The sequence below is a fragment of the Castanea sativa genome, chromosome 8, assembly GCF_040712315.1.
Source record: "Castanea sativa cultivar Marrone di Chiusa Pesio chromosome 8, ASM4071231v1".
Classification (NCBI taxonomy): Eukaryota; Viridiplantae; Streptophyta; class Magnoliopsida; order Fagales; family Fagaceae; genus Castanea; species Castanea sativa.
This window is the reverse complement of record NC_134020.1, coordinates 20,402,366-20,424,022: the sequence shown is the minus strand read 5'-3', so window position 1 is coordinate 20,424,022 and position 21,657 is coordinate 20,402,366. Positions and strand designations below refer to the sequence as shown.

At 34.6% G+C, this 21,657-nt stretch overlaps 1 protein-coding gene across 1 annotated transcript; it reads right to left on the bottom strand.

Annotated features, from left to right (window-relative positions):
* Positions 1–16,611: 16,611 nt before the first annotated feature.
* LOC142606626 (vacuolar cation/proton exchanger 1-like) lies at positions 16,612–21,313 on the bottom strand. The gene is made up of 11 exons (XM_075777940.1): positions 20,890–21,313; positions 20,631–20,698; positions 20,505–20,533; positions 20,194–20,390; positions 19,890–20,102; positions 19,042–19,155; positions 18,838–18,954; positions 18,678–18,731; positions 17,458–17,574; positions 17,262–17,352; positions 16,612–17,146 (listed from the first exon to the last, which is right to left on the bottom strand). The coding sequence occupies exons 1-11, from the start codon at positions 21,187–21,189 to the stop codon at positions 17,091–17,093; spliced, it is 1,356 nt and encodes a 451-aa protein (XP_075634055.1). The 5' UTR covers positions 21,190–21,313; the 3' UTR covers positions 16,612–17,090.
* Positions 21,314–21,657: the final 344 nt, after the last annotated feature.

The window sequence follows — 21,657 nt, the reverse complement described above, 5'->3', positions numbered from 1 at the left end:
TTATAACCCTTAAAACCCACTTTACACCTTCTCATCAGAGAAGTCTTATCAGAGAAGAAAGAGAGAGAAAAAAAAACCAAAAACAGCTCAGTCGAAGATCGAGATCGAAGTGGGTGGCTTCAAATCGGCGTGGGACCATGGATAGGTGGGTTTCAAGTTGGCGTGGGTGGCTTCAGCTTGGCGGGGGCTGTGTGTGGTCGTGGGGCCGATACGACGAGAACTTAGTTTGCCACGTCTCAGATCTCGCAGTGTCATCCTACGGAGAAGGAGGAGGAGAGCTTGGCTGACGACGGCGAGAAGGAGGAATTGCGGCGGACTTGGCGGAGAGCTTTGAAGAGCTTTGCTCCGATTCAGATCTCCATCTGATCGTCTCGGGTTTTGGATTTGATTCCGGATCTCGCGTCTCGGATCTCCCCACTCTTTGTTTTGTTCTCTTCTTTCTCTGTCTCGGTCCATCTCTCTCAAATTGGCATGGAGGGTGTGGGTTTATGGGGATTGGCGTGGTGGCGGAGTCCAGTCTGTTTAGGTTTGTGGGTATGGATTTGGCGATGGTGGTGTTGTTGGATTTTAGGTGGTGGTGGTGGCTACTATGCTATGGGTGAGTTCTCTCTCATATCTAATCTGGGTCTCTAAGAATTCAATCTAATCTGGGTCTCCTCGGATTCTTTCTCTCTCTGATCTGATTTGGGTTTTCAAGTTCAGTTTTTAGTCAAAATAGAAAAACCCATAAAATTGTTTCATTGTTGAATAAATAGTGAATGTGTTTCATTGTGCTGGGATTGTTATGTTTCTTAGATTTCTTAACAAAAAAATTTGGGTATTTCTGGGAATGGCTTGTACAAGACTTAGACTTATTTATTTATTTTTTTTTTTGGCTTATAAATCGAGTCTTAGATACTCGATTTTCAGGTAGACTCCACGTGGAAGAAATGTCACATTAGACATGTTCTAAACACTAAAATCGAGTCTCAAAGACTCGATTTTTGGCCCAGAATCGAGTCTTTTAAAATCGAGATGTTAGTAAAAAATATAGTTTGAAAACAGTGCCTACTAATTATATTGTTTGGCAAACAGTGTTAATTTCCAATTTTGGCCCTCTTTCCTCATCTCAGAATTTCATCTCCCTCTCTCTCTGTGACTTGCTCCATCGTCTCTCACTCTCTCACTTTATGCTGGTGGTTGGGCCTCCACGCCGGTAAAAAGCAGAGGTCGTGGGTTGCAATCCAGATTCTTGTGGTTTGTGGTTGGTGTCTGGCGGATTTTGTTGTGGTGCTGTGGCTGTTGTTTCTGGGTTTTATGGGTTAGGTGATGGGTTTGGATAGGTGGATCGGTGTATCATGGGTCAGGTGGTGGCATGGGTTTGGATCGGTTATGGCTGATGGGTTTGGATCGTGGAGATTGGTGGATTTTGGGTTTGGGATCGACGTGGGTTTGGATCGGCTGTGGCCAATGGGTTTGGATTGGAGCTAGGTTTTGGATTTTGGATTTGGGATCGGTGTGGATTGGCAGAGATCAAAGATCGTGGTGATTTTTTTTTTTTGGCTTGGTTTGATGGTGGCTCCGATGGTGGGGTTTTGACTTGGTTTGAACTGATACTTTGATGGTTTTTTTTTAATGTGGTTTTGATTTTGGTTTGATGGTGTGGTGGGTGGTGCTAGGATATGTAGGGGTGACTATGTGTTGGTGGTGGCATGTTGGTGGCCTGGTGGCTATAGGAGTGACTATTTGTTGAACTTTTTTGGTTTTATCTGTTGTGGCCAGTGCTAGAGGTTGAGGGAGAAAGAGAGGAAAAAGAAGAGAAAAAGTTAGAAATAAAATAAAAAAAATAAAAAGGAATAAAAAAGAATATTTAAATAAAACGGGAAAAAAATAGAGTTTTGGGATGTTGAATGTGTTGTAAAATAGTATGGTATAATTCATAAAGTAGCTTTTTGGAATGGTAAAATAGGATGGGATGCAATTTTCGGATGTGAATGCTCTAGGAGTCTTTTCTACAATTTTAAAATAGTCTTACCTCTCTTACATGGTTTTCCCATAATAAGAGCCGCTTACAATGAAAAGCAAAATTCTAGAGCCTTTATGAATATGTCTCATTGTACTCAAATAAATGTTTTACAGCAGGTTTCATCTCATTGTACTAAAAAAAAATTCATTTTTTAAAGCAGGTTTCGTCTCATTGTAAATTCTCGGGTTACTATTCATAAGCCCAGAACAGCCCCAAAAACATTTTCTTTCATCTAATTTTACCCTATAATAAAACAAAAGTCTCATAGTTTCTCATAGCTTTTTCCACCAAATAAACCATTAAAATAAACTATAAGAAACTTAATTTTGCTGCTGCCAGAAAGATTCATACAATCTTTTATTTTTGACAAACATCCCCTCTCTAACAAACTTTATCCTATCTTTTTCAACATAATCATCCCCATACCTAAATCCCTTTGTTTACAATCCCAAAACAAAAACTTACAGTGTTTTCAAACCTTAAGCCCCATGTATAAGCAATTGTAGGCAACTTCTGTCTGTCCAAGCTCACCTATTTCTACATAGGGTAAGTAATTCTCAAAAGAATCCCTATATGAAGTCACCAAGGTTATGCTAAATCTCCTATTTCCTGTAAAGCAAGGCATTTAATGTAACAAGAGATAGATGCACACCCTCATACACAACCAGTAAATGAACATCACAAGTCATACACTTTCATAATTACTCTGAAATAAACTCCCATTCCAAATCTAAATTTATTGTCTTTGCCATCAACTTCATAAGTCCAATTAACTTTACAAAACACTATTATTTAAATGGCATCAAAATCTCAAAATCTCTAACTTTGTTAAGTTTGATAAGGTATTATCAATTAACCCTGATCTTTTATTAACAAAACGCATTGTTGAAAGTCTAACCAATATCATAGGCCCATGGACTATTATGGCATGGTACAGATCAAGCACTAAAAGCACACCTTACCATAGAGCACACAACAATAACATAAATTCCTTTAGGTCTAGCTACATTCAGATGTGAAAGGAATAAAAAGAAAACTAGCAATCATCAGAAATTTATGAGTAGCCAACTCCAATATTAGGAGTAAAAAAGAAAGACCAATAATTTCGTCGAAGTCAAGAAGTTGGAGTAACATTTGATATGCAGGTTAAGCAAATGTATATGAAAATGATCAATTCTTTTATACATATCAGGTGTATGTTCTAAACGAAATCATTTAAATACAGCCAGCTGACTGTGATTGAATTTGGTCAAATTATAAATATGTGAATTATGTTGCAATTTATGATTCAATATTATTTACAAGGAGGAATATATATCTCCTCATATAACCAAAGCAGATTATTCAATTAAGCCTACTCTAAACTGAAATATACAGTACTTATAATTCAATATCATTCACATTCATATAACATAGCTCTCACACTGTTATTTTATACAACGAAACCTTAAACAATATACCTCTAGAAAATCTTTATAAGCATTCTGGTGAATTCTAAACCTCTAGAAAACTTGCTGATAGAGCAGCCAGTCACTTAAAACCAACACAAAATCAAAATCCCATTTAGCCAAAACATCCTATGTATGTATAATCCTCCAAATTTAATAGTAAAAGGTGAATATGTGCTATTACTCTTTTTTGAAATAGTCAAACCACTAATGAAAGCATGAAGTAACACCAATAACACCAAGAACAACAATATGCAAAAATTAACAATGCCAGATATATGAGATATAAAAAAGGCTAGATAAACTGCTCAATTAAAGAGAAGCAAGTAAATATCAAAGAACACAATGATCTAATACATTCCTTTTATATATATAGTATAAAATAACAAAATACATCAACCATTTTCTAACGTAACAAAGTTGATCTAGGCTTCAACAACATATATCAACCATTAACATAACAAGGTTGATCTAACACAACAAAATACATCAACCATTTTTCTAACATAACAAGGTTGATCTAACTACTACCAAAATACATCCATCCAAGACATCATTTACATGTTTCAACTTTCAACTACCAAACTAGTTACTTGACGCTTGTCTTGCAAGGATTCCCTCTTGGAGTTGTTCATAAAAAAGTTTTAGTGCTCCAAACATACCACTTGTGTCCAAGTTCATAATTCTCTCATCTTCTATCATACTTTTGGTACGAAGCTTTTCCCTTTCAATTCTAATTCTTTCCTCCTCCATTTGAATTCTTTTCTCCTCAAATCAAACTCTATCCCTATCCCTCAACTTTTCCAATTGAATTCTTTCCTTATCCCTCAACTCTTCCAATCGTACCCTTTCCACTCTGATGCGGAGACTCTCTTTTTCCTATTCTTGTAAGTCCTCAATAACTTTCATTTTCTTTGCCAAGTATTCTCCAGCATCTTTCCCACTAGCCTTTTTCTTTCGATTTGTCTTTTCGGCCTTCCCACCTATTGGTCTCTCAAAATTAGTAGTGTCATCAACTAAGGACACGTCATCCCCATCAGCAATAGATATTGAATCTTGAGTTGGAGGTAGCATTACTCTCGAGTATTCCTTAGGCATGCTCCATTTTGGTTAGTGCTTCAACACATGCCAAGAATGTTCAAATGGAAAGTCTTTTTGACTTTTTCTCTATACATAGCCTTTGCATGTTCAATCTAAAAAAATTAAAAGAAAATGCAAATAATTAGTATCTTCAAACTATTGGTGAATATCTATTTTGAAACTATTACAATATAATTATATCCTGTCCTGTTCGGTTGTACCACTATGAGGGGTTACTTCAAGTGCAGTTATGAACCCACAAAATCTATCTGTCTCCCTATTAATCATTCCCCATCGACTTGATAGGGAGCCAACAGTACGTGTGGTGCCGGATGGGCTGTGTTGGCAGAAGTATTGCCAAATTTTTTCACGAAATGTTTCTTGTTTTAGCTTATTACCATGCACAACATCAATACTAGTATTGAGCCATGCTGAAACAAGGATATTATCCTCCTCTACACTAAAGTTGGTCCCTTGTCTTGGTGGTTTATTGGAGGTGGTGATCTCAACTTCAAGGGAAGAAATTGGGTTGTTTTGGGATACACCCAACAAAGGAGGGTTAACATCGATTTGCCCTTGTATGATACCAGTTTAAATCGGCATATATTGTTGTGAGTCCATAAGTAGATAATGTACAATCAACTGAAGTTCAATATAAAATTAGAACCAATAAAAAGAGTAAATAATTACAACTAGAGTAAATAAGTATGTGATGACAGTCAATGAACTATAACAAGAACAAGAACATGACCATGAACATGAACATGAACATGAACATGAACATCATATAATGCACAAATTACAACTAGATTGAAATGCCGAATTACAATACCATTTCAAAGCTCCATAAAATATTTAGACTAAAATCATAGAAAGATTGACAGATACAACTAACCTGTTTGGAGTTGAATCGGCTAGAAGTTTTTCCCCAATCGGTGATGAACTTGTGACAGCAATACAAGACCCACAAAATCCCTAACCCAAAACAAAACCTAATAACCCATTGTTTATACCATGGAGCTTCAGTCTGACCTAAATGGAAGCCTAATCTCCTCCCTTGAATATTCGGTTTTGAGATGAGAATATGGGTTTCAAGACTGGATTTTTAGGTTTGGTTAGGGAAAGAAGAGTGGGTTCGGTCAAGGAGAGAAGAGTGGGTTCAGTCAGCGAAGAGAATGCTTGGGTTTGTCATGGGTTCACTCAAAGGAAGAAGAACAGAGGCTGTGTTTGTGATGGTAGGTTTGATCAAAGGGAGTAGTGAAGCGGAGATGGGTTTGGCGGCATGGGTTGAGGGAGAACAAAGAAAATCAAAAATCAAAAATCAAAAAAAGGAGAGCAAGCAGAGGCGTAGGCGTGAGAGAGAGAGAGAGAGAGAGAGAGAGAGAAAATGGGGGGGGGAAACAAGAGGAGATAGGCGTGAAAAGGTAAAAAGGTGAAGCGTGTGAGAGGGAAAGTGAAAAGGAAACACACGTGTTTTATTAAACAAATCTTTTTTTTTTTTACAATCTTGCTACAATGGGCTGCTAGAGATAGCAACCCATTGTAGCTAGATGGAAAAATTCATAGGATTTAACATTCTTGATGGAGTATGCTTTTTACAAACTTGATGTTAAAATTTAGCGTTTATAGCATTTGGTATTCTTAATGAGAATGCTCTAAAAGGTTTCTCTCACCTCGAGCGTAAGCTTAAAATTTCTTCACAAGACAAAGGTCTGGGTCTGATCAAAATAATCCACTATATGTGAGTCTTTTGATAAGGGAACCCTTCCAAATACAAAGGTATTCATCATTCTGATGGAAATATGCATGTACGCAGCGGAAAAATAACAGATCTACTTCAATCGCAATTGATAACATGTACTATGTAAATTTCAAAATTCTAGAATAAGAGAGCGTACATTGGTGCGATGAAATTCAAAACCAAACATTGAAGTACTCGGGAACACTTTTAATCGTCACTCAAATTTCACTTTATGCCCAAGATGTTTGGTCTCTCAATTAGTTTTAAAAGGAGAATGATAGAGTGTCTCACTCTCACATACACACCATTTCATAATAGTGTTCTTACAAAATTCTCTACAGAAAATTCTGTATGTTTCTCCCTTTGTATCTAACTAATTATTTAATTGGGTTGACCTTTAGGGCCTTTCCAATTGGGCTTAAGTGTGTGGTTGGAGTGGGACCAAAAGGAACCAATAAGATACTAGCTCCAATGGGCCTTGGGCTTTTTCTGTCAACTCTTGACAAGTCCAAAGTTACCATTAACTATATTTAATACCACTATATAAATACAGTTGCACTCTAGGCCTTATTTATAAATTATATCTCAAGACTTTATTGTACATACAACCCCTTCATAAAATATTCGTAGTAATACAAAGTCATGAATGTAGACTGCCACTTTGTAAATTACTACATCTTATCCTTGAGTACCCGGTTTAATCCTTTAAGTTATTCATCATATATTTATAAAATCTAATTTCATAAATATATACTCTAGCAACAATTTACTAAAGTAGTTAGGCCTAACATTCTGAATAACAAACATATTAAACTTATCTCAAGGGAATATTTTGTATCTCCGTTAAGAGACTATGAATTCCATCTTGAGAATATATGTTCCATCAACATTAAATGTGGTTGCCCAACACACTAAGGTTTTGATCGTAACTCTAGATCTCACTCTTGATATATCAAAGCAACATACATCTCATGATCAAGTCTATTATTCTCTCAGGATTAAGAGTTCATGCAAATACAAGTCGTGAGTTTATTATTCATTTGACAGTCATTAGGAGAATAATAAATCCCACATCAGTCCAGTTCAATATGTTTTAACTCTTAAATAATATCAACATATCAACTAGAAATCTCTATTTCCATGATCAAGACAAATCATCTTAGTTGATATGTTATAGTCTTCGCATATGAAATGCTCAATTTCATCACCAACTACGAACTAAAATTCTGAATTTATAAAAAACTTGTGATTTATATCTTCCGTGACTTTTCACATAAATTATATACTATGCATCTCATGGACTATATGATAATGTCTCAATATTTATGTTACCATTATTTTTAAATAATAACAAAACAACTTTATTAAACACAATATTAAGTCATACATAATGTCATACATAATAACATACATAGCATCATACAATAGGATTTAAGAGCACTAATCCTAACAATCTCTCACTTGCCCTAAAGACTATTATGCACTAATCTAACTCCCATCTCCTCCAAATGTGACTCGAAAGCCCTTTGGGGCAAGACTTTGGTAAAGGGATCCGCTAGATTCTTTGTACCATCAATCTTTGCTACAGCCACATCTCCTCGACCAACAATGTTTCGAATGATGTGGTATTTTCTTTCTATGTGTTTTCCTTTCATGTGATTCCTTGGATCCTTGGATTGTACAACTGCTCCACTATTCTCGCAAAACAATGTGATAGGAACTTACTCAATTCTCACAACACCAAGATCAGAAAGGAATTTCTTGAGCCAAACAGCCTCCTTTGTTGCCTCACAAGCAGCAACATATTCGGCTTCCATGGTAAAGTCAGCAATACAAGATTGCTTAACACTCCTCCAACTTATGGCTCCACCTCTCAAGGTGAAAACACATCCCGACGTGGATTTTCTGAAATCTAGATTCGACTGAAAATCTGAATCTGTATAGCCAATGGGGATCAAATCCTCACACCGATAAACAAGCATATAATCCCTAATCCCTCGTTCTCCTTAAATACTTGAGAATATGCTTTACAGCTTACCAATGTTTAGGTCTTGGATTTGATTGATATCAGCTGACCATGCCAACTGAATAACAAATATTCAGCCTAGTACAAAGCATAGCATACATGAGACTTCCTACTGCAGAAGCATAAGGAACCTGTCTCATCATGTTTTCTTCCTCTTGAGTCTTAGGCCTTTGGTCATCAGACAGAGGAACTCCATGTCTAAAAAGAAGTAATCATTTCTTGGATTTTTGCATGCTAAACTGTTCTAAAACCTTATCTATATATCCAGCTTGTGACAAACCTAACATCCTATTCTTTCGATCTCGTCAAAGCTTGATCCCTAGAATATAGTTAGCTTTGTCCAAGTCCTTCATATCAAATTGGCTTGACAACCAAACTTCTACAGATGACATTACTCCTACATCATTTCCAATGAGTAGAATGTCATCAACATAAAGCATTAGGAACATTACTACTTTATCTTGATGTCTTTTGTACACACATGGCTCATCAAGATTTTGTTCAAAACCAAATGATTTGATTACCTGATCAAATCTGATGTTCCATGACCTAGATGCTTGCTTAAGTCCATAAATGGACATTTTCAACTTGCATACAATATGCTCTTGGTTCTTTGCTATGAAACCTTCCGGTTGCAACATGTAGATTTCTTCTTGAAGATTGTCATTAAGAAATGCAGTCTTGACATCCATTTATCAAATCTCATAATCATAATGAGCAGCAATGGATAAGAGAATTCTGATAGATTTAAGCATGGCTACTGGCAAAAAAGTTTCATCATAGTCAATGCCTTCTTTTTGTGTATACCCTTTTGCCACTAATCTTGCTTTAAAGGTTTCAACATTTCTATCTATCCCTCTCTTCCTCTTGTAAACTCATTTGCAACCAACAGGTTTAATGTCGTTAGGCGCCTTTACAAGATCTCATACATGATTAGAATATATAGAATCCAATTCAGATTTCATAACTTGGACCCAATGATATGCATCTATATCATTTATTACTTCATCATAAGTGTAAGGATCTGATTCAGCCTCTTTTGAGATAACTTCATAAGTTTCTTCCAAACTTATAAATCTTATAGGAGGCCGAACAATTCTTCCACTACGACGAGGCACCTAAGTACTAGATATTTCATAGGTAGTATCTTGTGGTGTATCTAATACAGCCACATCATCCCTAATTTCATCCATTGGTTATTCAACTACAGGTTCATTCATTTCCGCCAAGACAACTCTACTTCTAGGAGTAAAATTATTCATATAATCATTTTCCAAGAATTTGGCATTTGTGCTAACAAACATTTTATTATCCTTATGACTATAGAATAAAGCTCCAACAGTTCCTTTTGGATACCCTACAAAAAATACCACTTTTATTTTAGACTGTAACTTATCAGACTTTCCTTTCAACACATGTACTAGACAACCCCAAATGTGGAGATGTCTCATACTAGGCTTACACCTATTCCACAACTCTACAGGTGTTTTAGGAACAGACTTCAAATGTACTAAATTCAGAAGATACATTGCAGTATTTAAGGCATATCCCCAAAAAGAAATTGGTAGAGTCAAATAACTCAACATGGACCTAACCATATCTAAAAGAGTCCTATTCCTTCTTTCTGCTATACCATTTTGTTGTGGAGTTCCAGGTGTAGTAAAGTGGGATATAATCTCATTTTTAGTCAAGTAATCCTTGAAGTCACCATGAAAGTATTCGCCACCTCGATCAAATCGAATGGTCTTTATGCGTTTACCCAATTGATTCTCAACTTCAGCCCTAAACTCTTTGAACTTGTCAAAAGTTTCGGACTTCCGTTTCATTAGGTACACATAACCAAATCTAGAGTAATCATCAGTGAAAGTAATGAAATACTCATAATCACCTTTTGTTTGGATTGACATAGGACCACATACATCTGAATGTACTAGTTCTAGCAAATCTTAAGCTTTTCTACCTTTTGCATTAAAAGGTCGTTTGGTCATTTTACCTTCTAAACAAGATTCACAAACTGGAAATCCATCAAAGTCCAAAGGCTGTAAAATTTCATCTTTGATTAGTCTTTGAATCCTACTTGAATTAATATAACCCAAACGCAAGTGCCAAAGATATGCTTCATTAGTATAAAGAAACTTTCTCTTTAATGATTTATATGAGTGTTATTATCTAATTTAGAATTATATAATTAATGCTTATCAGGAGTTAAAATATAAAGATCATCCACAATATTTCCAGAACAGATAAACACTTTACCCTTCTTTATTACAACATTGTCTTTAAGGATAACACAATATCCATGTTTACTTAAATAAGTTGCAGAAATTAAATTCCTGCGAACATTAGGTAAATATAGATAGTCTTCCAATATTAAAATCCTAGACTCAAAACATAAATTATACACTCCAACAGCCATAACCGGAATCATGCTCCCATCAGATAAAGTAAGAAACAATTCCCCTTCATTCAACTTTCTGGTCTCCTAAAACCGCTGCAAAGAATTGCAGATATGATTAGTACAACCTGAATCCACACACCAGGAATCCGTGGGATTCTGTACCAAACATATTTCAAGAAGAAAGGAACTTTTATTACCCTTATTCTTGGCAGCTTTGAACTTTGGACAATTCCTCTTCCAATGTCCTTTCTCACCACAATGGAAACACTTTCCTTTGAGCTTCTTTCCTTTGTCAGCAACCCCTAAGGCAATTTGCTTACCTTCTTGCTTAGTGAAGTCCTTCTTCTTCTTCTTCTTCTTACCCTTGCCTTTCGACTTAGGTTGAGAAATGGAAACTTCACCCACATTGGCTTCAACACTAGAAGTACTAAGGATGCCTTCCGCCACTAACTCATTCATTAATTCAGACAAAGAATAAATCTTTTTGTTCATATTATAATTTAGTTTAAATTCCTTGAATGATTCCGGTAGTGACTGGAGTATCATATGAGATTCCCCATCAATGTCGGCACCTAAAACCTCTAATGTATTCAGATTAGAGATCATTGTAAGACAATGCTCTCTCACTGAACTACCTTCAATCATTTTGGAATTATAAATTTGTCTCATGGTTTCTTGCCTTGCAGAACGACCTTGCTCACTAAACATCTCCTTCAGACTATGCATAATGTTCGAAACTAGTTCTACATCCTACATTTGATGCTATAAAACATTTGAGATGGATGCTAGAATATAGCACTTGGCCATTTCATTAGATTTCTGTCAATGATCATATCGTTGTTTTTCATCAGAAGGAGCATCTAATGAAGGAAAGCTAAGACATAGTTGAGTAAGCACATATTTGTGCTCTTCAGCAGTTAAAACAATGTCCAAATTTTTTTTACAGTCAACATAGTTGGATCCAGTTAGTTTGTTTTGATTAAGAATAGAAACAAGTTGGCTAAATGATGCCATGTTCAAATCTGAAAAATAATAAACATGAATATAATAAGTAAACTAGACATTATCAATTTAGTATATAAACATATAGTATGGAACCTTAATAAAACCATAACATAATATATGCAACGATAACCCAATCCCATATTTAATATTCCTCAGCATAGAGTGAACATTAAATACTATGATTGATTGAGAACTATTCTCATTATTAGTGCTATCATGATAACTCTTATCAAACACTAATAATATGCCGTTTCACATTTAGCCTCTAAGTAATAATAGTAAGAACTCAACATAGAGGATACTATAATATTTAGTCTAGTGTATACCATTGTCTAGAATCATGTGTAGCCACATTTCATCCCTTTAACAGACTTATTTTGTAGTACTATGATAAAAACACCATTCGCATGGAATGCAAAGCTCGAAGTTAAGACAAGGTGTTTCATCAAACTATTATAAACTAGGAATTCAATCTTGTAGGACCATGAAATAAATACTCTCCGCATGGAATGCTAAGCTCGAGGCAAAGACAAAGTACATATTTCACACTACTAGGAACCGACAATGGAAGCCGTGAGATCCAACCCTTGTATCTCTCTCCCACTAGATGTTTTAAAATAAAGTTTTTTAATTTATAAACATGTATAAGCTAATCACACACAACCTTGCTCTTTATACATTTGAAAACAATTGGAAAAAGTTTAGAATTCCCTTCAGTGGCATTTTCGCGAGTATCTCGCGACTAGGCTCTTCTCGCGAAAATGAATTAAAGCAAAAAATTGAAAACACAAAATTCAGATAGAGAGTTTCGCTACTGTCTCGCGAGTAAAGCTTACTCGCGAAAATTTTTGCATAAAAACAAAATTCAGACAGAAACTTTCGCGACTGTCTTGCGACTAGCTCACGAGTAAGGCTTACCCGCGAAAAACCCGTGTTTTCAGTTTTTAAAGGGAAGATCTGAAACGTTTCCAACGGTTTTCCATGAACATACAACTACCATATGAACATAAAAGGATGAAATTGATATCAAAACTAAATTTCATTGATGCTATAGCCTTAAAGATCAATTGAACTTACTTAAATCCAAATTTAAACAACATCATAACATCAAAATCAGTTTTTACCAAATCATAGTTTCAACAACAATGCAGAAAATTAAATACATATATAATCTTCTAACATCATGAAACTATTATTTCTAATTCCAAAATTCACAAAACATGTTATACAGATTTGAATTGAAGACCGCTCTAATACCATTTGATGGAAATATGCATGTACGCAGCGGAAAAATAACGAATCTATTTCAATCGCAATTGATAACATGTACTATGTAAATTTCAAAATTCTAGAATAAGAGAGCGTACCTTGGTGCGATGAAATTCAAAACCAAATATTGAAGTACTCGGGAATAGGGGTGTCAATGATCGACCCAACCCGCGAACATGACACGAACCCGACATGGGTTTTTTCGGGTTAGGGTTAGGCTTTAATGGGTTTGGGTCATAAACGGGTCGATCCAAAAGTGACACAATAAAAAACGTGTCATAAGCGGGTCAACCCACGTAACCCGCAATAGACACGTTTGACACGCTAATTTATTTGTGTCAACCCGAAATGACCCACTTAACACAATCTGTTTAACTCGTATAACAAATAAATATTCATCTTATTTTAGATTTATCAAATACATTTTATATCCAACATATATTTTAATTTTTTTTTTTAAAGAGTAATTACAAAAATTTACAAGGGATATAATTGAAAATTGAAACTTTACAAACCCTAAATCTTTAAACCCTACAATCCCTAAATCTCTAAACCTTCTTATAAATATCTTTTTTTTTTTTTTTTAATTTCAGTCGTACTACACTTTTCATGCCCAATTCTCAAACTCAAAGTGTCAACTCTCAAACCGATTATTTCTCTCTCTCTCTCTCTCTCTCTCTCTCTCTCTCATGTGTCAATTTTTTATGCATAATGCTTTTGTACAATAAACTTTGAACCCATGTGCCTTGTGTTTTTCTTGATTGCATGATATGACCCACTTGTTTTTGTTGAACTATGTTATTTTATTTTTGTTAAACCATATTATTTTGAATTTGGGTTGAAGTGTATTCACTTCTTTTGGAGTGTAAAGAACTTATTTCTAGATGAATGTTATATTTTTGTTGAATTATATTATTTTGAATGTGGGTTGAAGACATGAAGTGTTTGCACTCCTTTTGGGATGTAAAAAACATTATTTCTAGATGGATGTTAGATTTAATATTATGTAAGTTGAAATGGGTTGTGTTACATTTGTTTCAACCCAACACGACTCGTTTATTAAGCGTGTCAAATGGGTTGGGTCAGGTTAACCCGCCTTATTAACAGATCGGATTAGGGTTGAAGAATCATGACACAATTATTAAATGGGTCGGGTTAGGGTTGAGCCATTCAGTCGAATACCCCTACCTCGACACGACACGAACCCGACACGCTAACCCAAATTGACACCCCTACTCGGGAACACTTTTAATTTTCACTCCAATTCCACTTTATGCCCAAGATGTGTGGTTTCTCAATTAGTTTCAAAAGGAGAATGATAGAGTGTCTCACTCTCACACACACACACCATTTCATAATAGTGTTCTTACAAAATTCTCTACAGAAAATTCTGTATGTTTCTCCATTTGTATCTAACTGATTATCTAATTAGGTTGGCCTTTAGGGCCTTTCTAATTGGGCTTAAGTGTGTGGCTTGGAGTGGAACCAAAAGGGATCAATAAGACACTAGCTCCAATAGGCCTTGAGCTTTTTCTGTCAACTCTTGACAAGTCCAAAGTTACCATTAACTATATTTAATACCACTATATAAATATAGTTGCACTCTAGGCCTTATTTATAAATTATATCCTAAAACTTTATTGTACATGCAACCCCTTCATAAAATATTCGTAGTAACACAAAGTCATGAATTTAGACTGCCACTTTGTAAATTACTACATCTTATCTTTGAGTACCCAGTTTAATCCTTTAAGTTATTCATCATATATTTATGAAATCTAATTTCATAAATATATACTCTAGCAACAATTTACTAAAGTAGTTAAGCCTAACATTCTGAATAACAAACTCATTAAACTCATCTCAAGGGAATATTTTGTATCTCTGTTAAGAGACTATGAATTCCATCTTGAGAATGTTTGTTTCATCAACATTAAATGTGATTGCCCAACACACTGAGGTTTTGACCATAACTCTAGATCTCACTCATGATATATCAAAGCAACCTACATCTCATGATCAAGTCCATTATTCTCTTAAGATTAAGAGTTCATGCAAATACAAGTCGTGAGTTTATTATTCATTTGACAGTCGTTAGGAGAATAATAAATCTCACACCGGTTCAGTTCAATATGTTTTAACTCTTAAAACATTTCAACATATCAACTAGAAATCTCCATTTCCATGATCAAGACAAATCATCTTAGTTGATATGTAATAGTCTTCGCAGATGAAATGCTCAATTTCATCACCGGCTACGAATTAAAATTCTGAGTTTACAAAAAACTTGTGATTTATATCTTCTGTGACTTTTCACATAAATCACATACTATGCATCTCATGGACTATATGATAATGTCCCAATATTCATGTTACCATTATTTTTAGATAATAACAAAACAACTTTATTAAACACAACATTAAGTCATACATAATGTCATACATAATAACATACATAGTTTCATACAATAGGATTTAAGGGCACTAATCCTAATACATTCATCCACTTTTATATTTATAATAATAATAATAATAATAATTCTTGCCAAAAGGACACAACAAAACACAAGACGCAAAAGAAATAGAAAACTCCAACTAGCCCACTTTTAGGAGAATTTGAAAATAGGCTTGTAATTAAGTTGGGCTGGATGCGCTCGCTGGGTCAGATTTGGCATTAGTTTAAGCAATACGGGCCCATCTCAGCACTTACTATTTCCAACTACTCTCAATATTTCCTCATAATAAATGCTAGTCTTATCACATGCCTTCCACACGTGCAACGAGACTCTTTTTTATTTTGAGTTTAATATAATTTTTTAATTTAAATTTATCTATTTTTAATGAGATTACACATGAAAGCATTTTTATAAAACCAAAATTTAAGATTTGAAATAGAATAAACCACTAGATTTAGTGTGTGCTAGTTTTTAAAAAATAAATAAATAAAAAATGTATCAAACATACGTGAGAGATGTTTAGATAGAGAATGTGCTAATTTTTAGGAAAAAAGTTTTTCTTTAAATTTTTTTTTGAAATTACAATTACAACCTTGTTTTTTATTTTTGAAGAATAAGAATTATTTACTTAGATTAGGAGTATTTTTGACATTTTTTGAAATCATAACTAACTCTTTGAACCCTCTTAATATATAAAGATATCATTGTCATGACTATGTCCACAATTATTCTAACCCCAAAGATTCATAATTCATAAAAATACACTTTCAGATACATGTTCCATTAGGGTAAATCATTAATTGGGTAATGACATGGAAAATGATGAATATATAGTCTTAAAATCTTTTAAAAATTAATAGGGCAAAATTAAACACTTTCTAAGACTTGCTTGCTGTATCTCTTCAATGTCGAACATCATGTCCCCACACTCACGTACATTCCCCCCTTTCAAGGTTTTTTGTGTACCACTTTATGCTCTATTTGTCGCATGTCTGCTTATCTAATTAAATTCTATTTTTTTGCATTTCTTATTTCAATTTCTTAAAATAAATATTTAAAAAAAAAAAAAAGCACAACACATTCCCATTACCACCTATCACCACTACCAACCTTCGTCGATATGTGTGTGTGTGTGTGTGGTAATTAAACAAAAGCTACAGGTTTCACCAAGAAATGTGTATAAATAAAGTAAGATAAACACTTGGGGAATTTTATTAGAAGATAAAATTGAAATCTGATACTCTCCAGATTTTCTTATTGTACATCAAAGATGTAATGCCATTTCCTCTGGTTTGGCAACATATCAGCTTAAATTAAATACTAGTAGTCTCAAAAAAAGAAAGGGGAGAGAAATGACTTGGCATTCGCCACAAATTTATGAACTAAATTTGAAATAAAACCTTATTGCAGAGACATAGAGATAGAACTATATACAAACATCTTCAACACGAAAATTCATTCTTTCTCCAAGTTTAAGTAGTCCCCACTTTCTTAGACACGCCCGCAACTCGAAACCTCCAGCACTTGATCTCTCAATTGGTCACAATTGAAATGGGAATGAGTTTTTCCAGCACTTCACAAACGGATGAATAAAGTAAGAAATAGATTTACGGATGCACCAATCTTTAGTTTGGGATGTAAATCCCAAACAATGTAGTCAGCTCAGGCGTTCAAAACTCCAGACGATTGTTCAACTCCTAAGTTGACTGTTGTTTCACCTGTCATGAAAATTGTAGACATTATTGAAGAATGAATTAAAAATAATCACATATATATTATATTGTTTGGCTACATGCATGGTAAGTAAGAAAAGCTTTTTGGCTAGGCACTTACTCACTGGGATTTTATGAACAAAAAAACAAGCACCAATAACAATGTAGCATAGGAAAAGAACAATTCCCTTCATGTAATGTGAAGTTCCATCCTGAATAATGACAAATGATGAGTTTTTGTAATTAATCATTGAAAACCGATCAACAAAATCTAACATAACAAAAGACATCGATAGAATCTAGTATAAATTAAGAACCTGTAAAGTGAAGGCCGTGACAATTATTGTGAAAGCAAGACAACCAGTTTCGAGGAGACTAAAATCAAGATCCATGTCAATGCCCATTGTCCAAGCAACAACAACGCTCAGAGGAACCTGAAATTCATAGATTAATATTAGATATTCCTTGTTAATTAATTAGGTGAAGGTTTTTTTTTTTTTTTTGGATTTTCAAGGTTTAATTTAGCATAATTTGAGGTTTTAAAAGATGACTGATACATGTAACATAACCATGTGGAATGTTGATTCAACGTCATGATCATGGGAAATTTCACTAAATACCACTATTACCCTTCTTAAGAAGTCTATGGGGATAAACTCTTCCATAATATGTTCATTAAAAGAAAAAATAAACATAATATTTCGGATGTATGTAGTATAATACTCATACCATGGGTCCTACCTCTATGAGACCCACATGTTAAGAGTGTAATGTTGCATGCATCACTAATCACTGATAACTTCTACGAGGCATTTCAGTATAAAATTGTGTGCATCCAAAACACTAAATATTGTCTCCATAGAAAGGGCTTCTAATTTGATAGACATAATGTTTTGGATGTATATATAGCTTTATACTAATAATATGTGAGTAATATAATGTTGCGTGCATCCAAAACACTAGATATCATCTCCATAAAAGAGATTTTTTTTTTTTTTTTAAAGAGTTTCAACCTATGGCGTCCGCTTCTGATGATAGCTCTTTATCATCAGACCAAGACACCAATCAATTTTTGGTGTAGGTGGGAATTAAACCCTAGATCTCTTATACAACTATTAGAGACTTTACCAGTTAAGCTAACTGAAACCCACCCATAAAAGAGAATTTTAATTCAATGGACTTCTTTTAAGGAAAATATTTTCTATATGAGAGTTATTTTTAGGAATTCATAAAAGTCGTGGGTACATATCATTCTTGTTATAAACCTAAGAATGTATTGGGAAAGATAAATAATTCTTATAAAATTCTTCTATTGAATTTCTCATCTCAAAATACAGGAATTTATATTCTTACAATCTTATCTAATTCTTAATAAAAGCAACATGAACACAATTATGTTTTTAAGTTTTTCTTTTAACTTATATTTCACCAACCAAATGTTATGTAAATTTCCATCTCCCTTATGTGTGTGTGTTTATTTCTCAAAAAAAAAAAATGTTACATAAATGTTTTGACTTTTGAGCTAATTTAATCTTACCACAAACATGGAAATTTGAGATGCAGACCCCAAAGCTACACCCAGAGAGATATCCTGCATGATACGCAGAATTATATACGGTTAAATCTACATTCATTCAAGGTATACATAATACCCAGAATTTAATTTATACACAAAATAAATAAATCCTATGTCATACCAACTTGTTCTTGAACGCAAATATGATTGATCCAGCATGTTCTGCTGCATTTCCAACTATTGGTAGCAAAATTATGCTAATGAAGCTAACAGAAATTCCCCAAGAATCTGATGCAGCCTAATTGAGAAAGATTTTTATGTAAGAGTATGCACTATGCCATAGAACGCAATTAAGGTTTTACACCAAAAAGGTTTGCATTTATACCTCTATTGTTCCCACAACATACTCAGATAGCACAGCTATGATAATCGTCATGCCAACTAGCCAGGTAAATGCACCCCAAAATCCTATCACGGCCTTTTCATCTTCCTCGTCATCCTGGAAATTGCACCAAAATTAGTCATTGGGTTTTATACCGACTCTTTGAAGATAAAAGAAATGGTTTAACAACCCAATTACATTTTCCCAACGCCAAAATTAAAGTATGTGTATTTTACCTACTGTTGGTAATTTTTCACTATAGTTCTCCTGTCTTTTAGTATAGATGTGGGAAAAAAAAAAAAAAGGAGAATATGAGTAAAAGAAATTTCTGAAAATATTAGAAAATTTTCACAAAGGTAATATAGAAAATTGAATAGTGTTTGTGGGGGTGGAAAAATAAAAAGGCAAAGCGAATAATCTTTTTTTTTTCCTTGGTTAAAATATTGATAAAATGATTAAATTCAATTTTCTAACAATTTAAAACTTCAAAATAATTGATAATTTATTAGAATATCAAAATAGATGGTTTTGAGTTGGAACCTATTTTCACTCTACCTCCCAATAATTTACGTAAGTACTTGCTATGAAGCCTTATTTTCATTTCTGCTCCAATCCGCTATTAAAGTAACTGCAAGCTTCCCATGCATGCAATTCAAGCTGAAGGAATTTAGACAATGAACTTAAAACTTTTTAAAAAAAATATTTAGAAATCTCTACTCTATTACCTTAATCCCTCCCCTCTCTCTCTCTCTCTCTCTCTCTCTCTCTCTCTCGGTGCCATCAAATTAATTGGGTCATTTGCAACCTAAAACATTGTTCACCGGTATAAACTTGTTTGTTTTTTTAATCACCTCTTGTGAATCAAACAATTCCCGGTGGGTTTTTAACTGGAAGAAGATATATGCAACATATGCTATAAGCATCACAATACTGCTTGCTCTTGACAACTGGAGGGTATACACAGCTGTGGAAGTTTCAATTCCTGAGGCATATCTGAACATCAATGGTAGCAAGTGGCATAGCAATCCCAGCAACAGAAGGAGCGAGTTCACATCCGCCTGTTTCTGTTAAACCAAATAAAATAGAATAAAAATCACATAAAACCTACCTTCCTAATTAATTTCTAAAGTGGCTAAATTAGAATTGATGTCTCACTCTGTCATATCTTTGTTCCTTTTTAATGTTGGCCAAGCCTCCACATAGGAGAGAGGTCCCAAGTACAAGAAGAAGGTTTGAAAGGATGGAACCCAGAAGAGAGTACTTCACAACATGTATTTTGTTTTGGTGAAGAGCAAATAATGCAATTATGAGCTCCGTTGCATTACCACATGTTGCATTCAGAAGCCCTCCAACTGCACACCCATCCAACACTCAATATTTCAATTCCTTTGATGAATATGGAATTTTTATTTTTCAAATACCAGATGAATAATGAATGAGTTCTAGGATTTGGATTCAAATAATACCTGTCGGACCCGTGAAGTATGCAATTTGCCTGATTGTTCCATAGGAAAAAAAATGCAACAATGTTACATAATTGTCTTTTATTTGTTCTAAATGTTTTTAATCACATAATTAAAATGCCAACTTACTCAGTAAGGAAGCTGACTCGTTCAGCAAGCGGTGCGAGTCCAAGTAAGCTCAAAGCAAAAATCCAAGGCTACGTGTCATAAAAATAATATCGATCAAAAACAGAAGTGTCAAGTAAACAGACATATCATAATGTATGCATTTTAAGATCTCGATTTTGTGTGTAAACAAATACACAGATACAGTAAGTTATATATGAGTCACGTTTATTTTAAAAGCACGCATTTATCCACTAAAAGATCCAGAAATATTGACACTTACTCTTCCAAAGTTATAAAAGTCTGCAACGATTGCTAGTGGAATAGCTGGGAAGAGCACAGCAAGCTTGGTGCCAAGAATAACCTCTTGCAAATTGGCCAAGAATTGTCTAACCATTTTGAACCGAACTTTGGATACAAGCACTGGATCCGATTTCTTGCGCAAAATTGAGGATGACACATTTTGTGGTGTCCGACCCTTGGAGAGGCCCTTGTTCATTAAGCTCTTAGAGTCACCATTCTCCACGTTGTTCATAGCCTCATGCTGTGAATCCATGCCCATGGTATCATAATGTGAATCCATTGTATGTCAAGCTCTAATTGTGATGAAGATACCTTAGCAAGCAATAACAATGACTTGGAAGAGCCCCTGAAAGTACTCTCCCTCTCTCTCTCTCTCTCTCTTTGAGGTATTACACTACTGGATCTTTATACAGGACAAGCTTATTGCAGATTTAAAGAGTCGAGGCAGAGTGTGGAATTAGTGTACGCAGCTTCCAGGAATTTTCGCATGTTCTTGTTTTCGTCTTGCATGAGTCTCTCCACGTACTTAAAACTCAAACTTACGCATAGGTGTTGCTGCTGCCTTATCAAAAGGTGGCAAACGAATAGCCGTAATACGTTGTGTAATTAGTGTACGCAGCTTCCAGGAATTTTCGCATGTCCTTGTTTTCGTCTTGCATGAGTCTCTCCACGTACTTAAACCTCAAACTTACGCATAGGTGTTGCTGCTGCCTTATCGAAAGGTGGCAAACGAATAGCCGTAATACGT